Source organism: Cucumis sativus, chromosome 6, assembly GCF_000004075.3.
Source record: "Cucumis sativus cultivar 9930 chromosome 6, Cucumber_9930_V3, whole genome shotgun sequence".
Lineage (NCBI taxonomy): Eukaryota > Viridiplantae > Streptophyta > Magnoliopsida > Cucurbitales > Cucurbitaceae > Cucumis > Cucumis sativus.
Window position 1 is genome coordinate 7,954,973 of NC_026660.2, and position 27,875 is coordinate 7,982,847.

The 27,875-nt window shown below is 36.0% G+C and overlaps 2 protein-coding genes across 3 annotated transcripts; one reads left to right on the plus strand and one right to left on the minus strand.

The window, feature by feature from the left end:
- Positions 1–7,075: 7,075 nt before the first annotated feature.
- On the plus strand, positions 7,076–15,998 carry LOC101216073 (flowering time control protein FPA). Of its 2 annotated transcripts, none has more exons than XM_004140018.3 (4): positions 7,076–7,383; positions 7,469–7,792; positions 12,514–13,649; positions 14,397–15,998. In XM_004140018.3, the coding sequence occupies exons 1-4, from the start codon at positions 7,381–7,383 to the stop codon at positions 15,628–15,630; spliced, it is 2,697 nt and encodes an 898-aa protein (XP_004140066.1). In that variant the 5' UTR covers positions 7,076–7,380; the 3' UTR covers positions 15,631–15,998. The 2 variants fall into 2 exon arrangements, with proteins under 2 accessions (XP_004140066.1, XP_031742603.1); XM_031886743.1 differs by having other exon boundaries at positions 7,095–7,260.
- Positions 15,999–16,699: 701 nt separating this feature from the next.
- On the minus strand, positions 16,700–24,032 carry LOC101215831. Its single transcript, XM_011658594.2, has 22 exons — positions 23,872–24,032; positions 23,215–23,763; positions 22,876–23,132; positions 22,699–22,779; positions 22,426–22,560; positions 22,182–22,306; positions 21,716–21,880; positions 21,222–21,327; positions 21,012–21,117; positions 20,830–20,940; positions 20,539–20,702; positions 20,320–20,437; positions 19,634–19,858; positions 19,360–19,550; positions 19,053–19,220; positions 18,869–18,974; positions 18,585–18,722; positions 18,256–18,414; positions 17,791–17,997; positions 17,379–17,573; positions 17,175–17,246; positions 16,700–17,061 (listed from the first exon to the last, which is right to left on the minus strand). Exons 1-22 carry the CDS (start codon positions 23,917–23,919, stop codon positions 16,903–16,905), a joined length of 3,585 nt encoding a protein of 1,194 aa, XP_011656896.1. The 5' UTR covers positions 23,920–24,032; the 3' UTR covers positions 16,700–16,902.
- Between the last annotated feature and the right edge of the window lie 3,843 nt (positions 24,033–27,875).

The window sequence follows — 27,875 nt, forward strand, 5'->3', positions numbered from 1 at the left end:
ATAAAGTATTTTTGTAGTCTTACATGACATACTAGCGATGACATTTCATCATGCGTTCAAGGAGTCGATTGGTAAGGTTGCCGCTCCTTAACACCCAAACCTCAACTATGTAGAAAAGAGAGACGTAGGAATTCTGAGAATTTGAGATAGCGAAAGGAAGCCTTGAAGATTGTCTTCTATCCCGAGCCGGTCGGGTGAATGAGGCAAGGAAGAGAAATAGAAGCTTCACACCTTTAAACAATATCCTTGAAGGAGTATTGAAGTGGCAAAGGAGGAAAAGGGACAACAGTTAAAGTGGATATTGAATATCAGTGTGGAGAGAGTTCTGCTAAGTCTTATCCACTACAGCATAAAAAGTTGCAACTTGGTGGAAAGAAGGACGTGAAAAGACTAGAATTGGTTTATTTTATGTAATACAAGTGTAATTTGTAATTCATACTTCTGACAGCATTAAGTTAATAAAGTGAAAGAACTTAAGTTATTCCACTGTGATAATTGTTCTTGAGTTGTTTTCGCTGTAAAGGAGGTGGAGGTCTCTAAGGCTCAAGTGGAAGAGCTTCGAGTAAATATGAGAGAGAGTTATTCCGCTTACTCGGAGTTTGACACGTTATCTCATAAGAGGTAGGTGTTGAATGTCCTAGGCAGCATACCCTCCATTTTGTTGCATGGTGTGACATCTGGGGTGGGGCGTAATACAAGTTCATGAAGTCCACCAAATAACTCTATATAGAGAAGTTCTCCTTATTTGTGGGGGTTCATAAATTTTTACTCCAGAGAGCCTAGAGAGAATTCTCCCAACAATAAGAAGACTAGTAATCCCCGACGATTGAACCGCTTTTTGAAGCTTAAGATCTTTGAACATACAAAACAAATATTCTTCCAAGACTTAAACTTCAAGAACATACTTCAAGAGAGAATCAGAGGATCAAGTACTAGAGATAAAACATATCATATTAAATCAACACAAACACAAGTTTAACTCCATAAAACATGTTTCTTGACAAATCTTGTGCCAATTGACCTAAACTCGGCGTGACCAGACTTAAATGTCCTAGTAATCGAGTTATTTGAAGAGGAAAACACGACTGAGATAGATAGCCCACACAACTTGAAAAAGCAGTTGATTGTTTATGACTCACTCATCAAAGAAAAACAACATGCCTTTAATGAAGCAAGCGAGACAAGTTCAACGAGAAGAGCCCCTCCTAAATATGAAGCTCATGCCGATAAAGAAGGGGATTTTTGGGATTTCATCAAAACCAAATCATGGAGCCCATGGATGAGAATTTTCAAGGAGTACTTAAGCATCAAAGCTTGATCTACGAGGATCATCATGACATGCTACTCAAGATCCTCAAGCTCTTCAAATTGTTGGACTCAATGCCACAATATCCCAACTTTCCTCCATGGTTACATAACTATCTTTCACAATGTCCAATCTCACCAATCGGGAAATTGCATACTCTGAGCAATCATGACAGATGGTGAAAAGGTATGATAGGCTGTTTTCAGCTCAAATGAAATACACTTATGCAATTTTCGTACAGCGTGTCTCGCATCCAGTCGTCTTACCTGGCTTGGTAGCACCTTTTTCATCCATTCATCTAGCTCCTGAGAGACCTAAATCCCGCCAGGAAGATTAAATTTAGGGGTGTTATCTCGTATTTTAAAAGGTTTGCTTCGAATTTCTTTCGTTCTTTTGTATCTCGCATTGGACTGGTTGTGTATGTGAACTTATTAGTTTTAATTTGTATAGTGCAATCGCAGTACGTCATATCTTTCTGTATTGCGTGCTTAATTCTATGTGATAGGTCATGGGTCATGATCATAGCATGCAGAATGCTCACTATGTACCTCTTCATCGTGTAATAGTTAAGTTCTCGTTGAGTACAAGTTTTTCTACTGCTTGTCCAATTGCAAGCAAAACAATAGGTTTACTTGGGTGATCCAGGTTCGAATACAAGAAATTGTTTCAAGACATTAGTTCTAGGGACTACTTGTCGGCTAGGCGTTATGACGATCGAGTTAAAAGAATATATATAAAAAGAACTAAAACTACTTACTTACACCTAGAGACTCATGCACATGAGAATAAATTATGGCAAGATGGAAGAATGAACAAACTAACTCGAGTAAGGAAGGTGACGAAGGAAGGTCTCATGTTATCAGCCGAATAAGCTATATGACCATCTTGAAGTGATATAACTCACCAAGCTATCTTATGATTAAGGCGTGCTCCTCTCGAAGTCAATAAATGCTACACTTGGTCTCCTTTCGAGATCCAAATGATTAAGACAAGCTAAGTGGTTTATATCTAGAAATACTTATTTATTCTACTTAGATTGCTTTATGTTTAAGGACAACAACCTCTTGGTGTCTATAGTCTACACTTGTTCGCCTTTCGGGATACAAATGATGGAAGTTCTCTGACAAGGTTGAGAAAACTCTTCTTTATATGTGTTAGTCACATCCTCGCTGCTCACCATCTCGGGTAGTTGGCGAAATACATTGGCTAAGTGTAGTGTAGCTCAGCTAACATACTAAGCGGTATAAATAAATATTACTTATCGCAAACAAATCATAAACTTAAACTATAAATAACACAAAGACAGATGAATAGTAGAGACATGAATAGATTGAAGTGTATAAAGATACATTGTATTAAAGAATGAAGGCCTTTGGCCATTATACAGTATAACTTAATACAATGTAGAGAGGAAGAAAGTGAAATACAAGTTAGGGGGAATGGGGGATGAACTCTTCTCCTTTCAAAGTATAAGCTTTCGCATTACAATCTGGTCGGAGAAGTTGAATGAGTATTGTACACACACTGGTGAGGCTAATCCTTGCACTAACTCTCTAGGTTTTGGTCTATTAAGACCTTCACTGGCCGATGTAGGTCCCTTTTCTCTTGGTGGAGGTGAAGTACTTTTATAGGCAACTTTAGACGGTAAACTTTTATTCCTCTGAGTTTGTCAGCGCCAACTTCGGCCCTATGAGGTCACATCACTCCAACTACTATTGTTGTCCTCTAGTGAGTCTTCCTACAGTTGAAGATGTTCCTCGCCTGAATATGTTAATCGTCTGGTGAGTTTCCATCGTGTAGCCCTTGCACGAGATGTTTCTTGCAATTCACTAGTTTCTTTCTTTGTTCATTATCCTGCGTTTAGACATGACAACCGTGTAAAACAGGCATGATACTTATGTAAGATGTATTTCTAAATACTTATGTATTTACAACATAAGTTACGCATTCTGATCATCTTCTTATGCGTTTTGACCTCATTATTCTAATAAAAGAGGTTATAATAACGAGTATTTCTACATGTTATCATGCATATCCATGTCGTTAATCAAGTTTTTTATACATCCACGTTTCTCTTCTCTAACACGTAATACTTTTCTTAACACTTGTTTTATTTTTGTTTTCTTCGTGTGTTTTCTTTTGTTTCTCGCAAGGATAACCTTCACAATGAACCTTATGTTGACTTTAATTTAACTTGTACTTAACATGACACTTTTCTTGACAAAATGAACTTAGTACGTATTTATGATAATCTCTAGGCGAGCAAGTTTTACCTCAAATCTCCTTTGTAAGATTTTTTTAGGCTAAATCTTATCGTTCTTTTTAGTAATGAGAACATTGCCACGTTCTAAATTTGGGAGTATGCGAGGTTCGAGCTAAAGCTTTTGAAACTTTTGAAATAAGTCAAAAATGTGAAAATTTTAAAAAAAATCTCCCATTCTTTTATTCAATTGAAATAACAACTCCAATGTTGCCTCCTCTTACCAAAAATAAGTATATATATATATATTATATATATATATATATATATATATACATAAGAGTGAGTAATAAGTGGTGATAAGAGATATAGTTGAGGAGAGGAATGGACTGATGGAGTACCTATGATTTCTCACTCAACGCCAAGTACTAAGCCAATAAATAAAAAGGTTTTATTCACCAAAAAGGATTCAGAACTCTTCGAAAATTTTACCCATTTCTAAAAATTGAAAATAAGATTTTTCTAGGGAATGAACAAGGATATTTTGAGTATTAATAGTCGTATTCAAAATCTAGAAATATTTTCAAGTTAAAAGTAGGAGAGGAAATAATGAAATTATGAGATGCGAGATGAAAAAAAAAGTGTTCTAAGAGGTTTGGTGGTGTGTACAAAAGAAATCATTCTTAGAAGCTTAAGTTGGATGCTTGAGAACAAGCATTATTTTAAATTTGATGATGTGATAACTTGTAGAAATACAAGTTATTATATCATTCTATATAAAATAATGAAGTCTTATTGCATAAGTTTAGAAGAAAATAGAGGAAAAAAGTATATAATTTGACTAACTTGAATATCGCATCTTACAGAAGAACCTCATCCTTGTTTTATCGCGCTTCTAGTGTTTTACTGCAGGAATTAAGCAAAAAGTAGAGCTAGACGATAAGAAGGTCATGTAAGAAGACACGTACAACCACCACAACAACAAGCAATTGCGCTAGGCGAAATGATGCCTTAGCAGATAAATTAGGGTGGCATGCACGTATAGAAAAAAAGGACGAAATGATGTATGGGTAACACTAATACATCTGTACAAGTGAGCATTAATGGAGCATGGTTGTCTTGTCACATCAGTCCTTGCATATAAATAAAGGTCTCTGCTTCAAAGCTAGATGTGTAAATTTTGGTGAGAGAGCAAGTTCATATCGTCCATCCTTTCTCCCGCCTCCCTCGAGTTTGAGGTAAAAGCTTAGAACAAAAAGAAAGAGAAAGCTCCCCTATTTTCCCATTCTTCCCTCTCAAGAACATGCAAAAAGCATAGCCAAGGAACGTGAGACATCACACTCTAATACTTGAGGCATTTCTTTGTATCCCACTTTCTCTTTATATTTATTGCTACATAAAATGTACTCTATGGTTGAGAGGCCTAAAGTTTTATCTAGCACTGCATTTCTTCTTCCGCATTCTTCCATTTCTTCTTCCGCATTCTTCCATTTCTCTTCTATTATCCTTACCTACGATGTTTGGTTAGATTTTAAGCAATAATATGTGCCTTTAATATCAAAGAATTAAGGGTGTATGTTGTATAAATATTGTTTAGTTAAATACGAATATCAAAGCATTGTATATTCAAAAGAAGAAGTACTGGTGTTGATTGCTTGCACCTGACAACTGAAGGCACATAGTTAACTAAACAAGCGGTAGGAAAGTGATCACAATTCTATCTCATTGTCGTATTCATCCTTTGCATTCGTTACAGAGCTGTTAACGTTTGTGGAAGCTGATTAGATGCAAATCATAGTTTAACTTCAAGTATTTGGGTCCCGAGAGGTGAGCAATTATGACGAAGGCATCGAGACGTTGCTTGTCTTAATTTTGAAGTTAAGAAATGCTTTGTGTCGTCTTGAGTTATTAAACCGCTACTCATTTCAATAAGTTAACTAAACTTTTCTTCATCCCAAGTCTGAAATGCAGTTCATTTTCCACCATGCTCACCTTGCAGCACCAAAGGCACCAAAGTGTAAATAGTTAGGATTACTTAGCTGTGTATATTCCTTTACTGTATAGAGTATATCGTACAAGGTTAGCTATTTGCTAAGTTCATCCGGAATATTAATTCCCTATACGACCTTAGTCTTACCAGAAACCTATCGTTTTGCTTACACTTGGGCAAACAATATGAAAACTTGTTTTACATGCACATCCTTGGAAGTTTTAACATATGAATAGAAATGTACCTTTTATCGCATAACCCTATTCATTCTCTTGATAGTCATTCAAATAGAGCTTAATATGCTATATCTACGAGTTAAAGCTTTAACATATGAATAGAAATGTACCTTTTATCGCATAACCCTATTCATTCTCTTGATAGTCATTCAAATAGAGCTTAATATGCTATATCTACGAGTTAAAGCATATGCACACAAACATAAACAACGAAAACACGAGCCAATAATCAATGTTATAACCTAAAAGTGACTATTTCATGGCTTCAGTCTTATGTAATCTCTTTACATAAGATGCTCTCAGTTCCATGTCTCTACATAGACGATTCATGATCACATCGTTTGTACTAACTACAAAGCGGGTCGCATTCATAGTGACTTCAGAACAAGGCGTCCAACCTTATTCATACACTAGACCATTTGGGCTATATACTCAAACTTTATCCACATCTATGTCTCTGCATAAAGTTCAAGTCTACACTAGATAGCCTCGAGGTTTTAGTTTATTGGATTCAAGATTATAGTATTCTATTTTCACTAACAACTACTTTATTGAATATAATATAATTTAACTACAAACTACAAGTTTTATGACATAAATTCCAACAAGTTGTTGTGCACATAAATAAAATGTATGCTTAATAAGAATACGGATGATCAAAATTAAATAGTATTCCCACTTGTTCCCATAATTAGATCTTCCAATGTCGAGTTATATTTTCCCTCTATCTTTACTTTTCGTATTTTGGTTTTCACACTTTATCCCTATGTGACACACAAATCCCTATTCCCATAGCTATAACTAGAAAATTAATTTGACGAAATAGTATTGACGGTTTCATGTAGATCAACTTGTCACTATTACTAGTTGTACAATTTGGTATTATAAATTGTGTTTGATTGGTTCTTTTGGAAATAAAATGTCACCCAAAAGGAAGACTTATCAATTTACCAAAACAATTATTAAATTCAAAGAAAATAAAAATCTCCATAAATTAAGCCCTTCCAAATTATAGAGTAGTTAGTTCCCAATGTTTAGTGTTTTGAAAATACAAAAAAAAAAAGGTATTTCTTTTTAAGGGAAATTGTAAAAAATATAGCATTTATAAAATATTTACAATTTTTAGAAAAATCAAGTATAATTTTCCTTTTTTCTTTTTACTTTAGTAGATTTTGGATGTAAATAATTTGTCAAAAATCTATCTTAATAACCATAAAAAAGAGAGCAAAGAGTGAGATTAAATTAACAAAATTAACGAATAAGGAAAGAAAACATTTCATAGGCCATTTAGAATCCGTTAACGTGTGGCTGAGCTGGCACGAGGGTTGGACGATAAATTTTCGTTTTCCAATCGACCGAAAAAAAGAAGAAAGGATTTTAATTAATTAAAAGAATTTGAAAATTCTGAAGCCTAAGACGGGGAAGATGTGATTTTGGTGGAGCAAAGGGTTGATGAAGAAACTCAGTCTACAACAGTTTTTGAAGCTGCTTTTTTCTCTCTTAATCCAATGGAGATTCACTTCCACTAGTGTGTTCCTTCGTATTACTACTTTCAAGTTTCAAAAACTTCTTCCTTGAATTTTCCGGAGTAGCTTTCGGCTTATTATTATTATTATTATTATTATTTTCTTTTCCTTCTTTGCTTGAAATGGTGAGTTCTTTTCGCTTCATTGTATTTTGAACTTCATTTCCATGCTGGGTTCGTCCCTCTGATTCGATTTCTTGTTTTTGATTAGTCGGGTCGGGTTGATGGAGGAAGGGATCGTTATCGAAAAGATTATACGTCGAGGTTTGACGAGAAGCCACAGTCTGGCCATAGCAATAGCAGCAATCCTCCCTCGAGACATCTTTGGGTTGGAAATTTGGCTCATGTTGTAGTTGAGCGTGATCTTAGCCGCTACTTTTCACAGTTTGGAGAGCTTGACAGTATTGCTTTCCAGCCCAGTAGGAGCTATGCTTTCGTCAATTTCAAAAGGGATGAAGATGCAATGGCTGCCATGAGAGAGCTTCAAGGTTTTTCTCTTGGAGGGAATCCCATTAAAATTGAGTTTACCAAGGCGGTTAGTCTTGCCCCAACTTATATAATCTATCTGTTACTTCAAATTCTTTTTTATGTTTCCTTATTGTATATCTTTGATAAATATATAACTATTTGTTGGAAAACTTCAGTATGAGAAATTATGACATGACACCACTTCAACTTGTGTACCTCGTTACTAATCCAAATGCTCTCTCTCATAATTCCATTCAAGACAGTGCTGACCTCCACTCAATTTCTTGGCTCTAACTCTAAGCCACCCCCAAACTCACTGAACTACGTGACTTTGATCACTTCTCCAGAGTATCATTGTAACAAAATTCTAATTTTGTATATAGTCTCAATGTGTTCTTAATCTCAACTGGCATTACCTAAAATGTTAAAGCTTTAACTGCTCGGTGTCATAAGTAATACCTTCCACATCGTTTGCCTTGACAATTTCTCTTGAGTTGATTACATACAAGATCTATGGATCTCAGTTGACCCATAAGGATGATGACGACAAAGCAAGTGGCATTACATTCTTCAATCAAAACGACTAAACACTCACAAACTCACAAACATGCTTAACTCAACACCCCCAGGCAACAAAAGAAATGGCTAGGCCAAGGAATAGCTTCATTTATGTAAAAGATAGAAACTTATATTTTGTGATTTCAATAACATGGACTGTGACAGCTTACAAACGTGCAAGAATCAAGAAGCAGTTTGAGTTATATTTGCTACAAAAGATAGCCATACATTGTAGTTGAGCAGTCCTTTGATCTTGCACATTCTTTTAGTCATTGATTCTTTGATCAAATCATCCCCTCTTATCACACTCTTAAGAGTTTAGACATGCTTCACAGGTGCAAATTTAAATAACAAATTCAACGCCTTCTCAATCTAGAACAATAAAGCATTGTAACTTACATGCTATTTCCTAATATTGACAGCAAGCGATACACTGAAGAAATCTCAAGAATATAATGATATTGTAATTTAAGGAAGCTTTTCACAGTTTCAGCAACAAGTCTTTCAGAATCCAATGTAAACAGTTATTACTTGTTATAAATTAGTGTCTAAGGAAAAAATGTATACTTTTTATGTTCTCTCACATCAAATCAGCACAAGCATCTCTTTGACCAACTGTTTAGAAATAACCTAATCCGATTTCTAAGGTTGTAGTGCAGTGTTCCATAGTGTATTGTTGAAGTGTGTACCTTTGCCTCGTGCATGGCCTATTAAATGGTAGAAATGTGTGCCATCTGGAAGATTGGAGTTTGTTCCTGAAGATTTTTTTCTGAAAAAGGTTCAGATATTCCTAGTTTGTAGCACTAAAGGTCATCGTGATATACCAACCATTTTTTTAGAAAAGGATACGAGTCTCATTATTATTAATATTGAATATAGAGAGACAAAGCTCAATGTACATAAGGGTTATACAAGGAGCAAAAAGGGGAGGGGAGGATCCATGATATACCAACCATTAGACAAGCAGATATCAAAATTTCTAATTAAACTTTAAGAGTATCAGGTTCAAACCCCATTATTATGAAAGCCCCTACGTTTTTTTTGCCTACAAATGACTGAATTTATTAGTATCATACAGAGAGAAGATGTCCATGGATAAAAGGAAGATCTGGGCCAATTTACAAGTGTCACATAGTCCCCAAATTTCCTGCACTATACGTATTTTATCTAATGAAAAGGGAAATACTGGGAAAATATAAATATCTAAATTCATGAACAAAATTATCAATTGCATTGAACTTCTTTACACAGCCTTTACCTTAAAGGGGACATCTTTAGCTTTGAATATCCCTTCCATCATCATATAAGAGTATATTGGGAAGCCAAAATAGTTTTGACATCTAAGCTAATCACCATTATGCATACAGTTGTTCTGAACAGAACCACACATCAAGAGTTTGTCCTAGAACTACTGAATTCAACATCATATAAGCAGAATCCAGCACATTAATATATTATCATTCATTATACTGCTCTTTTGTTTTGAACATAACCACACATAAAGAGTTTGTCATAGAACTACTGAATTCAACATCATGTAAGCAGAATCCAGCACATTAGTATATTATTATTCATTATACTGCTATATTGTTTTTCTTCTAATGCATCTTTAGGTTTTAGTGTAGCAAATAACAATATGTAAACGTGTTTTAGCATGGGAAGAATGATGGTGTTACTGTAGAAAATTTGAGATTATTGTAAAACCTTACTTTTTCTGCTGGTGGATAACGTCCATAATTTGCAGCTTCTCATCATCGAATGAAAGTCCTAGACTGAATCAGATGTTTGCAATTTGACATGACCATTCAATGTAACATAACACCTCAAAAGCTCACAAGACATAGTTCAATTGAATTTTTTGTGCCGTGTTTTTTTATCTGAAGTAATCAAATATCTACTAATATATGGATACTTCCACATTCAAAGAACACTCAAAGTCTAACAAGAAACAGAGGGTGTCTTTTCAATTTTTTTGATCATATTTCTCTTTCCATGTTGATACTTTTCAAAGAGTGTTGAGAATTCTGAGGAAATTCTCAGAAACATGTTGAAAACCTGGGTACATCACTTATTTTCACAGTTCATCTTATCTTGAAACACAACGAAATTCTGATATAGGAGAGATGCATTTTATATGTTGCTTAAACCTTCCAATGAAGCAGAAGTGTGTATATTGTGCTTAACACAGTACCTAAGTTGTATGAGTTCAGAAGAGGATTGTTTGGCAGCATACCTGAGCTGTATTAGATCAATTCTACATATGAGAATAAATGAAAGAATACAAGAAATATGTGACTTCTCTTGATCAGAAGCACTTCTTTTTAATTAAAAACTTCAAAACATGTTACTGTGATCTGTAGTAAAAAAAACATGGTAAACTCTTGTATATATAGAAAAAATGTATAACGGAATGCGAAGAAAACTTTCTAGTTAAGTCCTAAACAATGCATATTTACTGCCTTTTAGTTTGTAGCATTTAGGTGCAATGTAAACACTTCATGGAGGCTGGATTCATAGTGCTGAGCTAAGCATGACCTTCAATGAAGTATGGAGTGAGACAAAAAGGATATATATAATGTCCTCATCTTATTCTAACTATAAAAACACAGCAGTCTTATTGCTCAATTGATCATAAAACTAAAAAAACTCAAGAATGGTAAATGGCCAATGTCATACAATAGATTCCTCAGTACATACCTAACCAAAAGTCCTATAGATTATTGTAGGAGGCTTTCATTTTGTGAAAGGAACGGTTCTCTTGTGACTGATTTAGGAAAGTGCATCACATATAATATTGGTTCTTGCAACATCTGGTGTGCACATGTGGTGTACTTGATTGAGCGTGAGATCTACATAAAAATTTGTCATAGACCACCTATCATCCTGCAGTGCAGTAGAAGAGGGAAGAAAAGTGTGGCATGTGTGAAAGGAGAAAATATGGAAATTGAAATTAATTAGAGTTAGTTAGTAAGCCTGGAAATATAAATAGCTTTCTGTTTAGGAGGGAAAGGCAGTTAGTTTGTTTTTCAAAATTCTGTTTAATCCTTGAGAGATAAGATAGCAAGAGAGAAGAGTGCCCTAGTTGATGAACTGATCCTTTCAATTCATTCATCTACGGATTTATATATTGTATTGTATGATTTCTTACCTTTAATAATATCAAGAGCAACTTCATTCTTGATCTTCAATTTTGGACTCCACCAGATTGATGGCACATATGTACATTTTCTTCCATTTAACAGATGTTTCGAACATGCTCTGACTTCATTCATACAAATGAGTTTTTTTTTTTTTCTTTCTTTCTCTTTGGGGTGTGTGTGGGGGGTGGGGGGCAAAAATCTGATCAATTGAACATTGTGAATGACTGTTCAGGGTGCACTGGTCAAAAGGCCTCGTTCCAGAAGCCCATCTGGGTCTGAATTGCAGTATTAAATCATTAGATTGGATGGAGGTCTTTGTGCAACCCTATGTTGCTATGACCTTTAGGTTGTTTTTGTTAACCTTTCGTATGGTGTCTAGTAGACAACCTTCTGTGTGGGGCTCCCCTCTTGATATAGGGACTTCTCTCATGGCCTTTAGGGTGTTTTTTGGGGTTGACTTAATATTGGGTTCTATGTCTCACAAAACAATAGTAGTTAAATAAGAGTTATGTTCATAGACCTTGGTGAATATGAGCTGAAAAAGGTTTGGCTTTGTGTAGCGATGGCTAACCTTTCGGAAAATTTGCTTCTCTAGGAATGATTTACACATCAAGAGTTCTTCATAGAACTACTTGATTTCAACATTATGTAATCAATGATGGGTTTTACATTTTTGGTTTCTTTTTCTTCCTCTTAATCCAGCACATTAATGTATTATCTATTATACAGCTCTATTGTTTTTCTTCCAACGCATCTTAGGTTCTAGTGTAACAAATAACAATATGTAAATGCATTTTAGCATGGAAGAATGGTGAGACTACTGTAGAAAGTTTGCGATTATTGTGGAAGCTTTTTCTGCTTGTGAATGACGTCCATAATTTGCAGCTTCTCATCATCGAATCAAAGTCTTAGAAAGTTGCATGCACTAAATCACATTTTGCAATGTGGCATGACCATTCAGTACGCTTTTTTGTGCTGTGGATTTTGTCTACAGTAATCAACATTAAAAGACTACTCAATATCTAACAAGAAAGAGACTGAATATTCAAATTTTTACCATATTTCTCTTTAATAAGAATTTTGCTCGCAGGATAAGCCGTCTGCATCTTCACGTGATGAAGACTATTCTCAACATCGAGAGGAAAAATATTATGGAGCAAGGGGTTCTTTCTCACAAGGACGACATGTTAGTCCTGATCAGTTTTATCCTGAAAAGTCCAAAATGAGTGATAAAAATACAGAGCCCAGTGAAGTGTTATGGATAGGGTTTCCAGCATTGTTAAAAGTGGATGAAATGATATTAAGGAAAGCCTTTTCACCGTTTGGGGAAATTGATAAGATTACAACATTCCCTGGGCGGACATATGCTTTCGTTCGTTTTCGAGGTGTGACATCAGCTTGGAGGGCTAAAGAGACTCTACAGGGAAAGCTATTTGGAAATCCCCGAGTACATATTTGTTTTGCAAAAAATGATTCTGGTTCATCAAACGGTGGAAGGAGCTCAATAAATGCACCTCTTTCTCCAAGATCTCCTCACCTTTTCTCAAACATGGATTCTGGAGATTTTGATTCCCGTGGTTTGAATAGGAAAAGTAATTTATGGACTAGTGGGAACAATGTGTTTGAAATGAAGAGGTCTGGAGAAATTTCATCAAAATTAGGTCCATCCCTAGATAGGTATGAACATGGTAGTCCAACAAAAGAAAGAGGTCCTCCTTTAAATAACTTTCCTCAGAGATTTCCTCAACCTAGTCCATTTTATGACGATCCATGGGACTTGCCAGAGGATATGAACTTGTATCATGGGTCCAAGAAATTGAAGACTGGACCCTTTCCCCAAGATAAAGAGCTCCCTGAGTACCCATTATCTGATTTGGAACAAGATAAACGTATTATTCCAAAGTTATATCCTGACTTTCCCCCATCAGAAACCTTTGATAAAAAGATGAAGTCTGGGCTACCTCTAGGGTATAAACAGACTCCAGATCGGCCTATAACAATGCCCGTATCTTATGGAGAAAAGAGTGAACATTGGAGGGAACCATATGATAATTTTCAGGATCCTGATTTTCTGCCACCCAATGATGTTGCAAGGAAACGGTTCTCTCCTGATTCAGAACAGTCATCTGTAAAAGAGTGGAAATGGGAAGGAACAATTGCAAAGGGTGGAACACCTGTTTGTCGTGCTCGCTGTTTTCCTGTGGGAAAGGTTCTGGATTTACTGTTGTAAGTATTTGATATTCCTTTCTTTGTTTTTTACACAAAATCATGTTTAATTATAATGCTAATTTTATTTGCTCTCGTTTAGCTTCGAGCATTAACAAGGGTTAAATGCACCCCTCTCTTCTTCCAGTAACTCGAGCACCTCTTTCCTTTATTTTATCCCAACTATTATAATTCCATCTTAGTTTTTGCTTTTCATCGGCTTGTATTATTTTTCATGTGGCTTATATTTAAGAGTGACATATTCACCGTCTATTTGTTTATGATATTATTGTTAGAGACAGGTTTTTTAGTTTCTTTTGACTAAAAAAACAAAAAGTTATTATTTGAGTCGGGAGATGAAGCATGTAGAAAACTGCAAATTTTTGTTGTTCTGGCAATGATTTGTGAAGTTTTCATTAACTGATTTAATTACGAATTAAGATGAGAAAATTTGTACTTTCACGGTAGCTGTAGTTTTGAAGATGAAACGTGTTAAGCAATCCTTTGTCCTGATTTTTGTTTTGTTTTTCTGTGTTTGAACTCATTAATTAGCACTCTAAAGAGCAAAACATTAAGATGATTTTGCCCAAAACTTCCTACAGTTTTATGCGATCAGATTTGCTTCTATTGTAATTGAGTTTCATGGAATTCAAAGGGCTGTCCATAAATCGTGTGCAAATGGTTCAAAAAGAAAATTTAATCTCGCCTGGGAAAAATGTCCTATTAACTAATATAGATCACTTGTGAAATTGGTCTTGTATTTTGCAGGCCAGAGTTCTTGGATTGTACTGCAAGAACTGGTCTAGACATGCTTTCGAAGCATTACTATGAAGCAGCTAGTGCTTGGGTTGTTTTCTTTGTACCTCAAAGTGATTCTGACATCGTGTTCTACAACGAATTCATGCACTATCTTGGTGAAAAGCAAAGAGCAGCCGTTTCGAAGTTGGATGATAGAACTACCTTGTTTCTTGTACCACCATCGGAGTTCTCAGAAAAAGTGCTCAAAGTACCGGGTAAATTGAGCATTTCAGGAGTAGTTTTGAGGTTAGAGCGTCCCGGTGCCATTGCAAGACCTCCCCCTTATCAAAATGAAACAAAAGATGCAAACTTGTTACCTTTACATAGTGAAACATTATATACAAAATTACCTACGCCTCCAGCCAGGTTTGGCCCTGTATCACCTTTATCAGATTTCAGTAAATCAGGGATCAATAGTACACCCTTGCCGAGGAATGTTGCTACTTCAGCTTCACCTGTGTTATTTCATGGTTCGGCCCAATCTGCTGGAAGTTTGTCTGACCAATATGTTGACAACAGGCATGAGTATCCAATTCAACAACAACAAAATGCCATGGGACCAAACGCGACTTCTCACCATCTACAGAATTCAATGTTGGATATTCGAAATATTCACCCACAACCTTCCAACAATTCAATGGATCCTGCAATTCAAGAACGTCATTTAGTCGATCTGAGGGAAATTCGGGAAACAGGTTCCAGTAATTATGCTTTATCAACTCAACAAGAAATGAAGCCAGCGGCATCTTTAGCTACGACTCTTTCCTCCCTACCGCCCGACCAACTGGCACAATTAGCATCTTCTCTACTTGGGCAGCAAAGGCAGCCGGCAAATATGTCGATTGCAACTATGACTGAAGAATTGAGGCAGCGAAACTCAGTCAATGAATCTGTTGTGCCATTGTCAAGGTACCCAAATGTACATTTCCAGAATAATCTGATGAACTCTGAGCCTCAGACATCCCAAATTGTTCAAGTTCCACAGATACAACATGTACAACAGCACCAGATGTTGAACGCGACTGGTGGACAGCTTATGGCACAAAGAGAGGTTCAGTCTGAGGCTCTAGGCAATAATCACCAACAAGTTCAAAACTCTGATGTGCGTGGCGAAGCAGAAGCGGATCCACAGAAACGCCTTCAAGCTACGCTGCAGCTGGCAGCAGCTCTTCTTCAACAAATTCAACAAGGAAAAGGAAATTGACCAATCTTGCTTAATCACGTGAAACAAGCTAATGTGGAGTTTCAAAACAATGGGATAGTCATCCTACAGATGATGTGAAGGAATTAACCGATTCTAAAAGGGAACTAACGCATCATTAGCCACTTGTCAACGGTAATATTTGTCATCCTAAATAACAAGTCTTGTTTTCTTATGTTCATTTTCTTTTAACTTGTTTATAAGATATGTTGATTAGTCGGTAGTTAGTTAGTAGCCAACAGCTGCTGCTCTGATGCTATTAGAAACAGGAGGCATTTATGATGGTATTGCTATTTTGTTTTTTTATCCCCATCTTGAAATTTTGTTGGTCTTTGTTTTTTTTCCTTATTTACCATCACTTGAAAGTTCCACTTGGTCGGCTCAACCATTTTTCGCACATCGGGTGATGTTTTTTAATTCTGTGCATGTGATGATGATGGGTTTGGCTTAGAACATATGATATTGAAGTTCATTTCTCGATTCTGCTGGAGTGTCCGAGAATGCCACATCTAATTGATGAGAGAAATGGAAGTTTGAGAATGAATAGAATAATAATAGTCAAAATGCAATAAATTGACTTGGGATTGTTAATGAGGTTCCCCTTTTTCATATGAATCAAACACCGACTAAAGCATTCCAATAGAAAATTATGTATTTGTTACAAGTTAAATGATGACGAGGATATTTAATCATTCACCATATAGTCAATTTCTGGCAGGATATAGTAAATTGTTAACATATAATATGAAGCAATGAGAATTATTATAATTATGTGTAAAAAAACAGGGGCGGTCTATTTTATATTCCATTCATTTAAATGAGACATGCTTTTAATCTGTAAACAAAATAACCTCGAAGCCAAATTACAAAAAGAAAAAAGAGCTGAATCTGATATTGTTCTTAAAAACTACAAAAATTCTCATTAGCTTAGTCTATAGAGAAGTTAAATCTAATTGAATCTCAAAGATCCTCTCTCAAGCCAAATACACCTCGATAATGATGATTACAAGCAACAAATTAAAGCATCATGTAAGAGGGTAGAGGTTAATCCAGATAGCATTGAACTCTCAGCTGAAGGCAAATCAAGAAGCTGCTTTTATTGATCTTATTATAAAGAATAATAGAATAGTAATCTTTGTATTACAGTACAACAATATAATCTATGAAAATAGATTGAATAAATACGGTAACAAATTCCTAAATAGTAAATAAAACTATACACCTGCGCTACACGGTATATTCATGTGAATTGGAGAAGGCAGAGAGTTGAAACTATCAAAGATATAAATAAGTGGCAGTGTCGGTAGCATTTGTGGAGTCCCTACAGAGAATTGAACGAGCTTCAACAACTGAACGAGGAGGATCAATATCTTTTTCTTGCACTGCATTTCCTAATAATCGCTGCATTTGAGAAGCAAATGTATCATCCAATATCTACACACACAAAAAAGATACTCATTGTGAGCTCAAGCTGATGTGAATTATTTTCTTGTTGTTAGTGAGCACAAAGAAAGAGTTCAGTAGAAGAAGCGTGGAATTTTGCATACCCCAAGAGCGTAATATGACCCATTGTACCATACTCTGTTTTCTTTCCTGCCTTCCAGAAATTTCAAGACAATCTGTTCCAAAATAGTATGGTTGCAATAACTTAGAATATCCTTAAATGGGTTGTAGAAATTCCAATGTAAGTGCATAAAGATACTTAGAAATACTTTAAAAAGTCATTCCAAACAGTAATCTCTAGAGTTTACCTGTCCCATCCTGTCCCAGAGCCCTCGACACATTGCAACAAATATAGGACCTGTGAAAACCTCGTGCAAGTTTGACATGGAATCAACAAGTTGAGAACTTAGCATTTGCATTCTTTCACGAACTTCATGCTCCCCTTCTTCTTCCCTTGTTTCCTCCAAAATCCTTTTCAGCCGTGTGTTTCGGTTAGCTTGCATCTGATGATGAATTTAAGATTATAAGGTGTGTAGAAATTGTAAGTGATGATTATATGTTATGGAAATTTTTTTATTGACTACATTGATTGATCCTTTGATATAAAACACAGATGCTACGGAAGAATAACTTATGACTGAGCTTACATTGCATATGATTTCAGTCTTACTATAAACACATTCTATGTCATGGGGGAATTATAAAGTGATGTGAGCTTACATTGCATATGAGCTTCCCTACAGTTGCCTGTAAGTAGTTTTTGTACTTCGTCCTCAACAGAACCGTGGTTGCATTCATTTGCTCTCCAAACAGTGACTTCTTGTCTCCCACAACAGGCATATAGGAAGCCCACGACTTCAAGATACCTTCAACTCTAATATGTAGGACATCTAGAATTCTCTTGATGGTATTCAGGAACATTCCCAACTGTTCAGGAAACGGTAACAAAAATGTGAAAATCTCATGATATATATGTGTGTGAATAAAAGTTCAAACTACAAGTAGTATTATCTGAAGGGTGTTTTTGCTATCTAACTCAAGCTGTTGTTTCGAATTAGTCCAAGTAGTGAGAAGTGATTGAAAATATACACTTCCTCAATTCTTCTCTAGTAAGAACAACAGTTTTACCCATATCCTCGTATTACTAGAGGTAGGTACCGAAGCTAAGGAAAAGAGGAAACCTACTTGATTAGGAACGGAGTATGTTGCCATTGATTGTCTTCTTGTTAGCTTCTGGACGTGCATATTCAGCCTCTTTGGAATGGTATCTTTCAGAGGTGTCAAGATATCATTGTATTGTTTTTCAAGTGCTTTTAATATTGCTCTCTCGACATCGGCAACAGCCTATACAGAACCAGCAAGGCCAGTCAATGCGAGTGAATATATACCGAAAAACTACAGGGAATTGAGAATCTTATAAGTTTGGGCATCGACTGACGCCTATAAACAAAACAAGTCATTATGCAAAACAGAATGTAGTCTGATATGATGGTGGCCTCTGATTTCAGTCTTACATTTTCTAAAATCAATGAATACTGAGGCCATCGATTGATCACTACTTCATACTGAACTAGGGAGTCTCTTATTTTCTCATACATCTCCTCTGGAAAGGGCGAGGTGGAATGATGTGTTGACACACCAGACCATGGGACCTGTCAGTTGATCAAATCAAGAAAATTTGCTTAGAGGCTGAATGGTAACTTTCTTGGTAGAAAGGATGAATGAGCTACTAAAACATTGAGAAAACGATATAGACTTGCAATTTTGCTTCCTAATAAGATACTGAGATAGAGCATACCTTTTCTGCTTTACATAGATCCAGCAAACTTAGTTGCATATCCTGTACCCACACCATTATATAGCTGTGGAATAGATTTCTAGAGTCTACCCCACCCTGCACAGGACTGAAGGATTCCCAATGTCAGGATAAAAAATGAAAAATGAAATTTCAAGCACAATCTTCCAATTTTTCTAACACAAACCTGATATTCCATGATTCAAGGCTTCTTTCAAAATCAGCAGTAGCTACCAAAAGTTCATTTATATAAGGCAGTGGACCAGATGGAGGCCATGCAGAGAGGAATCCTCTAAGCCTGTTGCACAGCTCGGTACTGTAAATAGCGGCAGTGATGTTTGACAGGTCAATCGAACTGTGACAAAATGGTAAAATATGTCAGGGCATATTGTAGGCACAGCATATTGTAGTAATATGCCAACTTCGTCCCAACTTTGTAAAATCTTATCAATTTCATTATCTTCTTGACTTCTCTAGCGTGTACTGTAATATACCTTGGTAGTATATGCTGATTATGAATTTTGATATCAGCCTGAATTTCATCACCAACATTTTTACATAGTTGTTTCATCTTCAAATATGCCGTGGATATGGTAATTGGATCCATGAGAAGACCTTCAGAGTTTCCCGAGACAAATTCATCCGTCTCCACCATGTACTTTCGACACCGTTTTTTTGCCCCTCTCTGCAATCATCATGGGAAATTTTATTTCTTATCCAAAGCCTCAAGAAAGTATAGTTCTATGTGAGTTCAAAAACGGATGGTACCTGAAAATAGCTCCTCAGCATATTCTGGGCATCTCGAGACAGTATATCATGTAGCTGCGTGTAGATTTTCACTGCTGGAGTTAGAGCAGGTGATGCAGAGTCTTTTATTGGACCAAGTAAATCTGCCAACCCCGTGGGTGAGCTTTCATCTAATGACTTGTAGTTCTCAAAAGCATTTGCCAACAGACTCTCAATTTGAGTTTCACAATCCAGTAGTATACTTCTCTGGCAAAAAGAGTGTACTAATAAGAACCAAAGATTCATCATTGGAGCGACGGATAGTTAGGCCATTCCCCAAAAGAGAAAGAACTAATTGGAGTCTCTATAAAGAATAAAGAAACATGCCCTTTTGGAGGCAAAAAAATGTAAAATGTATAGCAGGTTTGCCAGTCTATGCTGAGTAGGGTGAAAATCTACTCTCAAGCTACATCTTTACCATTTTTATGAGCTTCTTAATTGCACTTTTCAAGTTGCACACTTTTAAATCAACTATATTCTCCTGGGTAATCATCACTTGCAGGATGTATAAATCCAAATTTCCAATCACAACGTAAACAAATCCGTACAAGGTCACTATACAAACCCAGACTTACTTTCCTATGAATGTGGATAAATAACCCTCATTTTCAAGAGATGCTTACTACCGTGATGTCTCTTATATGGGTGGTATATATGGATAAACATACCTCTTGTCGAGTCAAACTTTTCTCGCCTTTGGCCTTCATTATGGGTTCAAGTAATTCATTTACGAGCTCTAAGCAATCTTTAGTTGGAGTAGCCACATTCATGATGTGAAAAAGATATCTGCGCACAAGAAAGAACTAATTGATAGATTTCCAAGAATATGAGTTATTGATCTTCTTAAATTGCTACTCTGCATATTCATAATGGCATCCGTTTAATACCTGATCCTTGTGTATGAGTCAGAAACTCCATAGTAGTCTGCAAATTCACTCAACAACCACTTCCAAAGTCCATCAATCCTAAGATTTGTGGAACAAAAGTGTTGTGCTCGCATAGCAGCCTCTAGCACTAAATCATAGGCAAGAGTTTCTACTACTGGTCCACTCTGTATCATAAAGGATCAGTCAGACCCAGCCATCCCCATCCACCATTTTGAACAAAATATATACATGTCTAGTAATCTGCTTTCGAGTAAAAGCTCGACTTCGTTACTGGTGAGGGGAAAAAATTACCTTCATATGGTTGGTCTCGTCACTTGTCATTGTATGAACAATAGAAAGCTGAATTTTTCCAACACATTCTTGGTCATCATGGTATATGGGCCACCACCGAATCCTATCATTCTGCACGTAATGGGTGAAGTCAGTTCATTTTGTACTGATTGATCAAATGCAGAAAGCATAATGTTACTTACGGTGTTATCGATCAAGGAGGAAACTGAAATCGAAGTTCGACCATGAGTAGCTTTTTTAACATCCTGAATTTCTAGCAAAAGAGTATCTCCTGGAGCATCTGGGAAACTGAAGTCACAAATGTATCATATGAATAGAATATTAGAATCTTGTGATCTCTTGCTTACGAGTTAAGCTGTTAAACTAATTATGAGTAAAATAACAGGACTTACAAGACATGGTAGTCTCCACTGCCTGGGTGCAAGCAAACAGCAGAATCAGACTCCGGATCGGAGCCTTCCGTAGCACTCTTCAATTGAAATAAGCACGATAATTGTTCTGAGAAACATTAAAATAGTAAATCACCTTTTCACCGTTGAACTGGAAATTATTAAATCCTTGGTAATTATCTGGCTTTTAGATTTGGAAAATTTTGTAAACATTCCCACTTCCAAATGTCATCTACTTGCAACCAATATTTTTCATAAACCAAACAAAGTTTTCAAAACTAAAAAATTGTTTTAAGATTTTTTTTCTTTTTGAAATTTGGCTAAGAACTCAACTCTATTGAAAACCATGGTAAAAAACTTACAAATCACTGAAAACCATGGTAAAAAACTTACAAATCACTTAAAAGAACATACAAAAGGAACTTATCATTTTTCAACATGGTGAGAGATTAAGATGATAGAAAACAAAGGATGTAAATTCGGAACTAACTGCAAACCTTCTGAAGTAATTGTGAACGAAGCCTCTTTTAGAGAATTTATGCCATTTTTCACCAAAGTCGAAATATTTCGAATATACTCTGCTCCTACTTGCATATAGATTGAGCCTCTTTGCGAATACGTATTCATCAGTTTTCTCTTTGGTATCAATCTAAGCTTTTTCACTGTCATTATCAAAAGGAAAAAAAAATCATGGTCAATCAATATACTAACAAATTATTAAATAGGGGATTGTTTCGATTTCTAAGCCTAGGGAGGATAGAACCAGCAGAGAATTGGTTATTCACTAAACTGGAATATGGAAAGCATAGTCCTCACAAAAAAGCAGGAAGTTCATTTTAATAGATTGTTAGAGAACACAACTTAACCAAGTAAACCTCTAGGAGTTTTCTTTTCTTTTGATAGAGAACTGAACTACATAACTGCTTAAAATATGGTGGACTCTTCTGAGAAATCTATCTGTACCTTCCACTCTTATCTTTCCGACAACTTTCTTCGGGTTCAGAGTTACTACTTGTTCTGAATGCTCAGTGTTCCTCCCCCTTTCAGTTGGTTGTGCAAGCCGAGGTTGCAATAAAAACTTGTGTAATCTGCATAGTTGTCAATTCATAGAAAAAAAACCCATAAGAAGAGGTCCACAATAAGCAGTACCATAAAGTTACAAAATGAGCAGTGTTTAATCAGAATGGATAAGAAAGATGATTCTTACCCAAAAGCATTTCGAAGAATCAGGCACCCATTGCGTAAAAATTCAGGTGAATCAGTGCAGCCTCTTTCCCATGCTTGTAGACACAACCGAATACAAGCATCATATGCCAGTAGCGTTTGCCAGGCATGTTGACCACTGCAATTATGAAGCTCAAAATGGGCAAGAATTTTAAAGATCAGTAATAACCAAAAGTACCTTAAAGCAAAATAATAAAAACAAACTAATGAATAACTATCTGAATCTAGAACCAAGAGGAGTAGAATTCATTAAGACCTTGTGCTGTAACAGGATGATGGATCTGGATAGTTTGCTTGAAGATTAGAGATATAAGAATCTTTAGCTACAGTTGAAGTTCTGTTCACCCACAGAATATAACCAAGAAGATTAAAAAAAGAAAAACAAAGCTAAAAGCTCCATCAGATAAAAGTAGTCCACTACAAACCACTAAACCTTTCAAAATGTTGGGTGGTTCCTGGAGAATAAGCTTTCCAATCTGTCAAAACTTCTTTACAACCATCAAGACCCTCAGGCGCTTGCAATGGGCATGCATTAGCAGTTTGATCAATTTCACTTGAACCTTCTGAATCTCGTCTAGTCTGACTTTCACACTCTGTGCTTGTGTCTTCCACACCTCCAACATCAGCGATTGGAGGTGCACTGGGGGTTCCTGCCAAATCTTCAAATAAACTTGCATGAACTTGAGGACCCTGCAACAATCAACTCACTTCAGCTGAGAAATTTTGCAACAAACAAAGAGAATTAGAAAGGGTTTTGAAGGTCTTGTCTTACACGAGCGCTGTGAAAGTGGACTTGATTCTGCTTCTGACTGCCATAATTAGGAGTAGAAAATTTATGGGGGAAATTCCTTAATCCCAATTTCCCATCATGACATCTTCTTAAATTAACAGGCACTTCAATCCTGAGATTTTCCTTCAAATGCCCTCTATTGATAGAACACATACTTCGGGTTCCAGGTGCTTTAATCCCACCGGAATATACACTAGATTGGTAGCTAAATGCATCGTCATCAAAATCCTGAAACCCTAGGCCATCGTCATCAGAGTAACCTCCATCTTCCTCAAATGGAACCGAAGCAATACTTTCATTAATGTCGTAATCTCCATCGTCGTCGTCATCTTCATAGTTGTGGGAGGGAGAAGCCAAAGTATGAAGAGGAAGCAATCCAGAATGGAATTTCAATGGAGGCAAAGCGTGAGAAGACATGAATCCACTTGTATTATATGCCAAAGGTGATTTAGGAAAAAGATGGGGGGGGCTGGTTTTTTCCGCAAGAGGAGATCGAAGTCGAGTCTCATCTTGGAGTGTTGTATCCCTACCCTGTGGGAAGATAAGAAATGGTTTGGGAAGTGAATCAAATAGAAAGAAATAGAAAAAAAAAAACGAAAGAAAAGAAAAAATAAGGAGTTGGAGAAGAATGAAGAGTACCTTTTTGATCCAGTTAATAGCAGTTTCATCGAGGCCATCTGTGAACATGTTGGTCAGCTGGAACAGAGAGTGAAAGAAGATGAAAGAGCTTAAGGAAGAAAGGTTAAGGAGATTCAAAGAAAATGATGATGATGAAGAAAATGATGATGAAGAAGAAGGAGCGTGACAGCGCATTAGTGCAGTGGGTCTTCGTTTCTTAACGGCTAGTTTCTGGATTTTCTTTTTGAAATAATAATAATAATTTTACGAAAAACGAAAAAGAAACATTTTCTCTATATTTATATTATTTATATTATTTTGTAAACTAAACCATACTTATATAAATTTTGAAAAATTATCTAAATAATGCTGCTTACAAAGCTATTTATTAAAATAATCCTGTTTTCAAATTATTTATATTAATATAGCTATTTTGTTCTCTTTTTTAACGGTGAACTAATTTGTTTTTAATATTACAATTGAAGGCTAGCCCATTATACGTATCTTTTAATTTAAACTTCCATTTTATTTTCTTTTTTTATTTTAAACTTCCATTATATCTTTACAATACGTTTGTTATATATTTTTTAATTTGATATTTATTATTATGTTTTTCTACCTTCCTCCCATCACCTTTTCAATTTGAAGTTTCATTCTTTTTTTTTTTCAATCCAAATTCATATATATTTTTTAATTTAATACGCAATTTTACTCTCACAGAAAAAAAGACATACAATAATTTTTTTGAAATATCATTTGAAAGCTTATAAAAAATGTAGTTTTTAGTATTTCCAAATGGAAGAATTTTACCTTTTCTTTTAATTTTTCAATTGTAACCATCAATCATCGATCAAAATTTCATTATTTTAGTGTACATCTTGCCTTGCTGACGAAGTCTTCTCACAACTCCCTTCTGCTTCAACCCACTAGTCCCCTTTTCTCCAGCCACTAAAGCTCTTAACTACTCTACTGACTGGAACTCGACCCTTTGGTCACTCTACATCTTTGTCCTCAACTGTGGGCAATCTCTCTTAAAGTGGCTTGCCTACTTACAGTGATAGCACACATCGGCCCCAACCAGACACAAACCTCGATGAAATCTACCACAATCTCAACATCCTAGCCATCTACTTGCACTGGCTGCAGACTCTTGTCCCGCTTGAGACCCTATCATCGACCTAATCGGCTGACTAGAAGTCCTCTAACTCTATCTTTGAGAGGCACTCCTTGCACTACGTTGTCTTGAGGACGGACCACCAAGACGGCTCTTAAAGTCTCGCTTACCTAATACACCGGGTGTGTATCTCCTCTAATTTCCAGTCCTAAAGCCACTAACTGGCCCCTTTACTAGGCTCCAACACTAGCTTTGGTCCTTCTATACTCTACTTTACTTGCAAAACAATTTCTACCAATTGGAAGATGTTGGTCCATTTTGCTATAGCTATAATTAGGGTACGAATCTCCTGCCGCAAACCTCTTTCAAACCTCTTGCATCTATCACTCTCAAATGCTACTATAGCCTTAGTATACGGGGAGAGCTCAGTATACTTCCTCTCATACTCAGTCATTGATAGTGTTCTTGCTCTAAACTCATAAGCGACTCATCTCTTTTTGCTTCACAATGTGTACTCATGTAGTACTTGTCCTCAAATATGCCTAGAAAGGTCTGCTAAACAAGTGACCTGGCGTCACTACATCTGACTAGGGTGGAATTCCATCATCCCTCTGCTTCCTTCTATGGCAGGAAAGAGTCTAACTTGGCCCTCCTCGCTTTAGGACACTTCATCATATCAAAATATTTCTCTAGCATACTTAACCATGCCTCGGCATCTGCTAGATCTATAGAACCCTCGAAAACTGGGGCACCTAGAGCCTTAAGCTACTCTATGTCAAACTTCTTCTCTGGGTCACTAGGCACTAAACCTACTAATTGAAACAACTGAACAGAAAAATCTAGCAAACTAGTCTCCTTCTAGCTCAGCTTGAGCCCTAGGGATACTAGTCTCTCCCTCAAACTACCATTGAGTAAGGTCTTGTGTTATTCCCCGCTCCTACCTACATTGTCTGCTAGTACGAGGAGGCATAACTCCTATAACACATCAAACTATCAGACATGTTATCGATGCGTCTAACTCAATGCATGATGTTTTGATTTTGAGACTTTAACTTTATCTTAACTTATTTTCTTACTATTGGCTCATTCCCTAGACTTCCTTAGGTTTAACTTAACTCTCTTAGGTTTTACCTAAAACTCATACTAGAACTCTACTCTTCTAGTTCTACTTTAACTTAACTCTCTTAGTTAGTTACCCATGAATTAACTCAAGTTTTACTTACTACTCACAAATTTTTCTTGGAGTTAACTACTCTAAACTACACTCTTTTTAGTCCCCTTTGGTGCATAATGTTCTAATACCAAGTTGTCACACCCATCCCGAAACACCTCCCCACTAGGCGCGAGATGTGGCATGAAGTCGACTGACATCATTCTTCTTCTAACAATGCATGTCAACCCAGCTTAACCTATGACTCTTATCTAAAACCCTCATGACTTTAAACATAAAATGTGAAAGAAAATGTCTATACTTGAAAACCATAAATTAATATCTCTGCAAAACATCCTCAAGTTTACTCAACCAACTGACAGCTTGTTCAACAGTTTTATATAGACAAAAGGAAGTTCAGAATCCTAACCAAAAAACACTATTACAAAACTCAACAAATTCAAACTATTATACTAGTCTATTACACACAACGAAAACTAAGTCCTCTCTTAGCTTAATTACAATTTAGGGTGCATGTATGTTAATGAGGCATACAAAATCGATTCAACTTCTAGCATAGTAGGTGGATGCTTTAACAAGCGTCAGAACAACGATCTCTACCTATAAGGGAATTAAACATTGAAAGGATGAGCTATAAAGCCCCATGAGTGACAAGTCTTAAAACAAAGCATGACAATGAAAACTTTGAGCAAAATAACATACACAAACTTAGCAAAGCAACATTCTTTTACAAACTTAGCTTTTAACTTTTTCTTTCTTTCTTTCTTTCTTGCTATACCGTGAACTCTTTGTATCTACGGAACAAAACTTTACACATGTGAGACGAAAATCTAGGCACCAATAGCACCCTATCTAGCTATAGCTATCATGAGATGAAAAAATCTAGGCATTTGGAGAGGCCCTCATCTCTTACCTAGTCTATGTGATTGAAACTTTAGGCATCTACTAGATACCCTCATCACAGGACCTCTGTGCATAGGACAATCTCCCACGTAGGGTTCCTATCAAATCAAGACATCTCGATATAAACTTAAACATATTCAGAAATCTCATCCTAAAACTTTAATTTACTTAAGTTAGCATCCTTATGAAAAACTCTTGCATTAAACAAGTCGCAAATCTAGCTTTGCTTTAAATAATCTCTTTGCTCAAATATTTATAGAAACTTAGCATTCAAACATATTTTCATAAATCTCATGTTTTAAGAAAACATTTCTCAGATTGAGTGCTTTAGAACTTTTAAGTCAATCATGCTTTCTTATAATTCTTTTCTAAACTTGAAACTCATGCTTTGTAAATAATTTTCTAAATCTAGCATATTCAAATGCTTAAACTCAAAGCATGCTTTAAAACATAAATTCTTAAATCAAGTTTAGAAATTTATTTTAAAACTATTTTAGTCACTCACAATTTTCGGCTAGATTTTTAGCTTATAGATTTGTTCTATTTCCTCTTACCCTGAAAAATAAGAAGAAAACTCAAGTAAGTTTTGGGTTCCAACTAAAGGAAACTTCTTCAACTTCTTACCTTTTTCCTTTTCCCTTTTTCCTTTTTCACTTAAGAGAACTCTTTTCTTACTAACATTGATCTCTTTGGACTCTTGGATGGTCTTAGCTCGCTCAAGACAATTTCTATAAGCTTTGACCTAGCTCAAAACGAGCTCCTATAAAGATATAGAGTTCAACTCAACATCCAAATCTAGCAAACTTGCTCTAGAATTTCTTAAACCAAAGAAAAAAA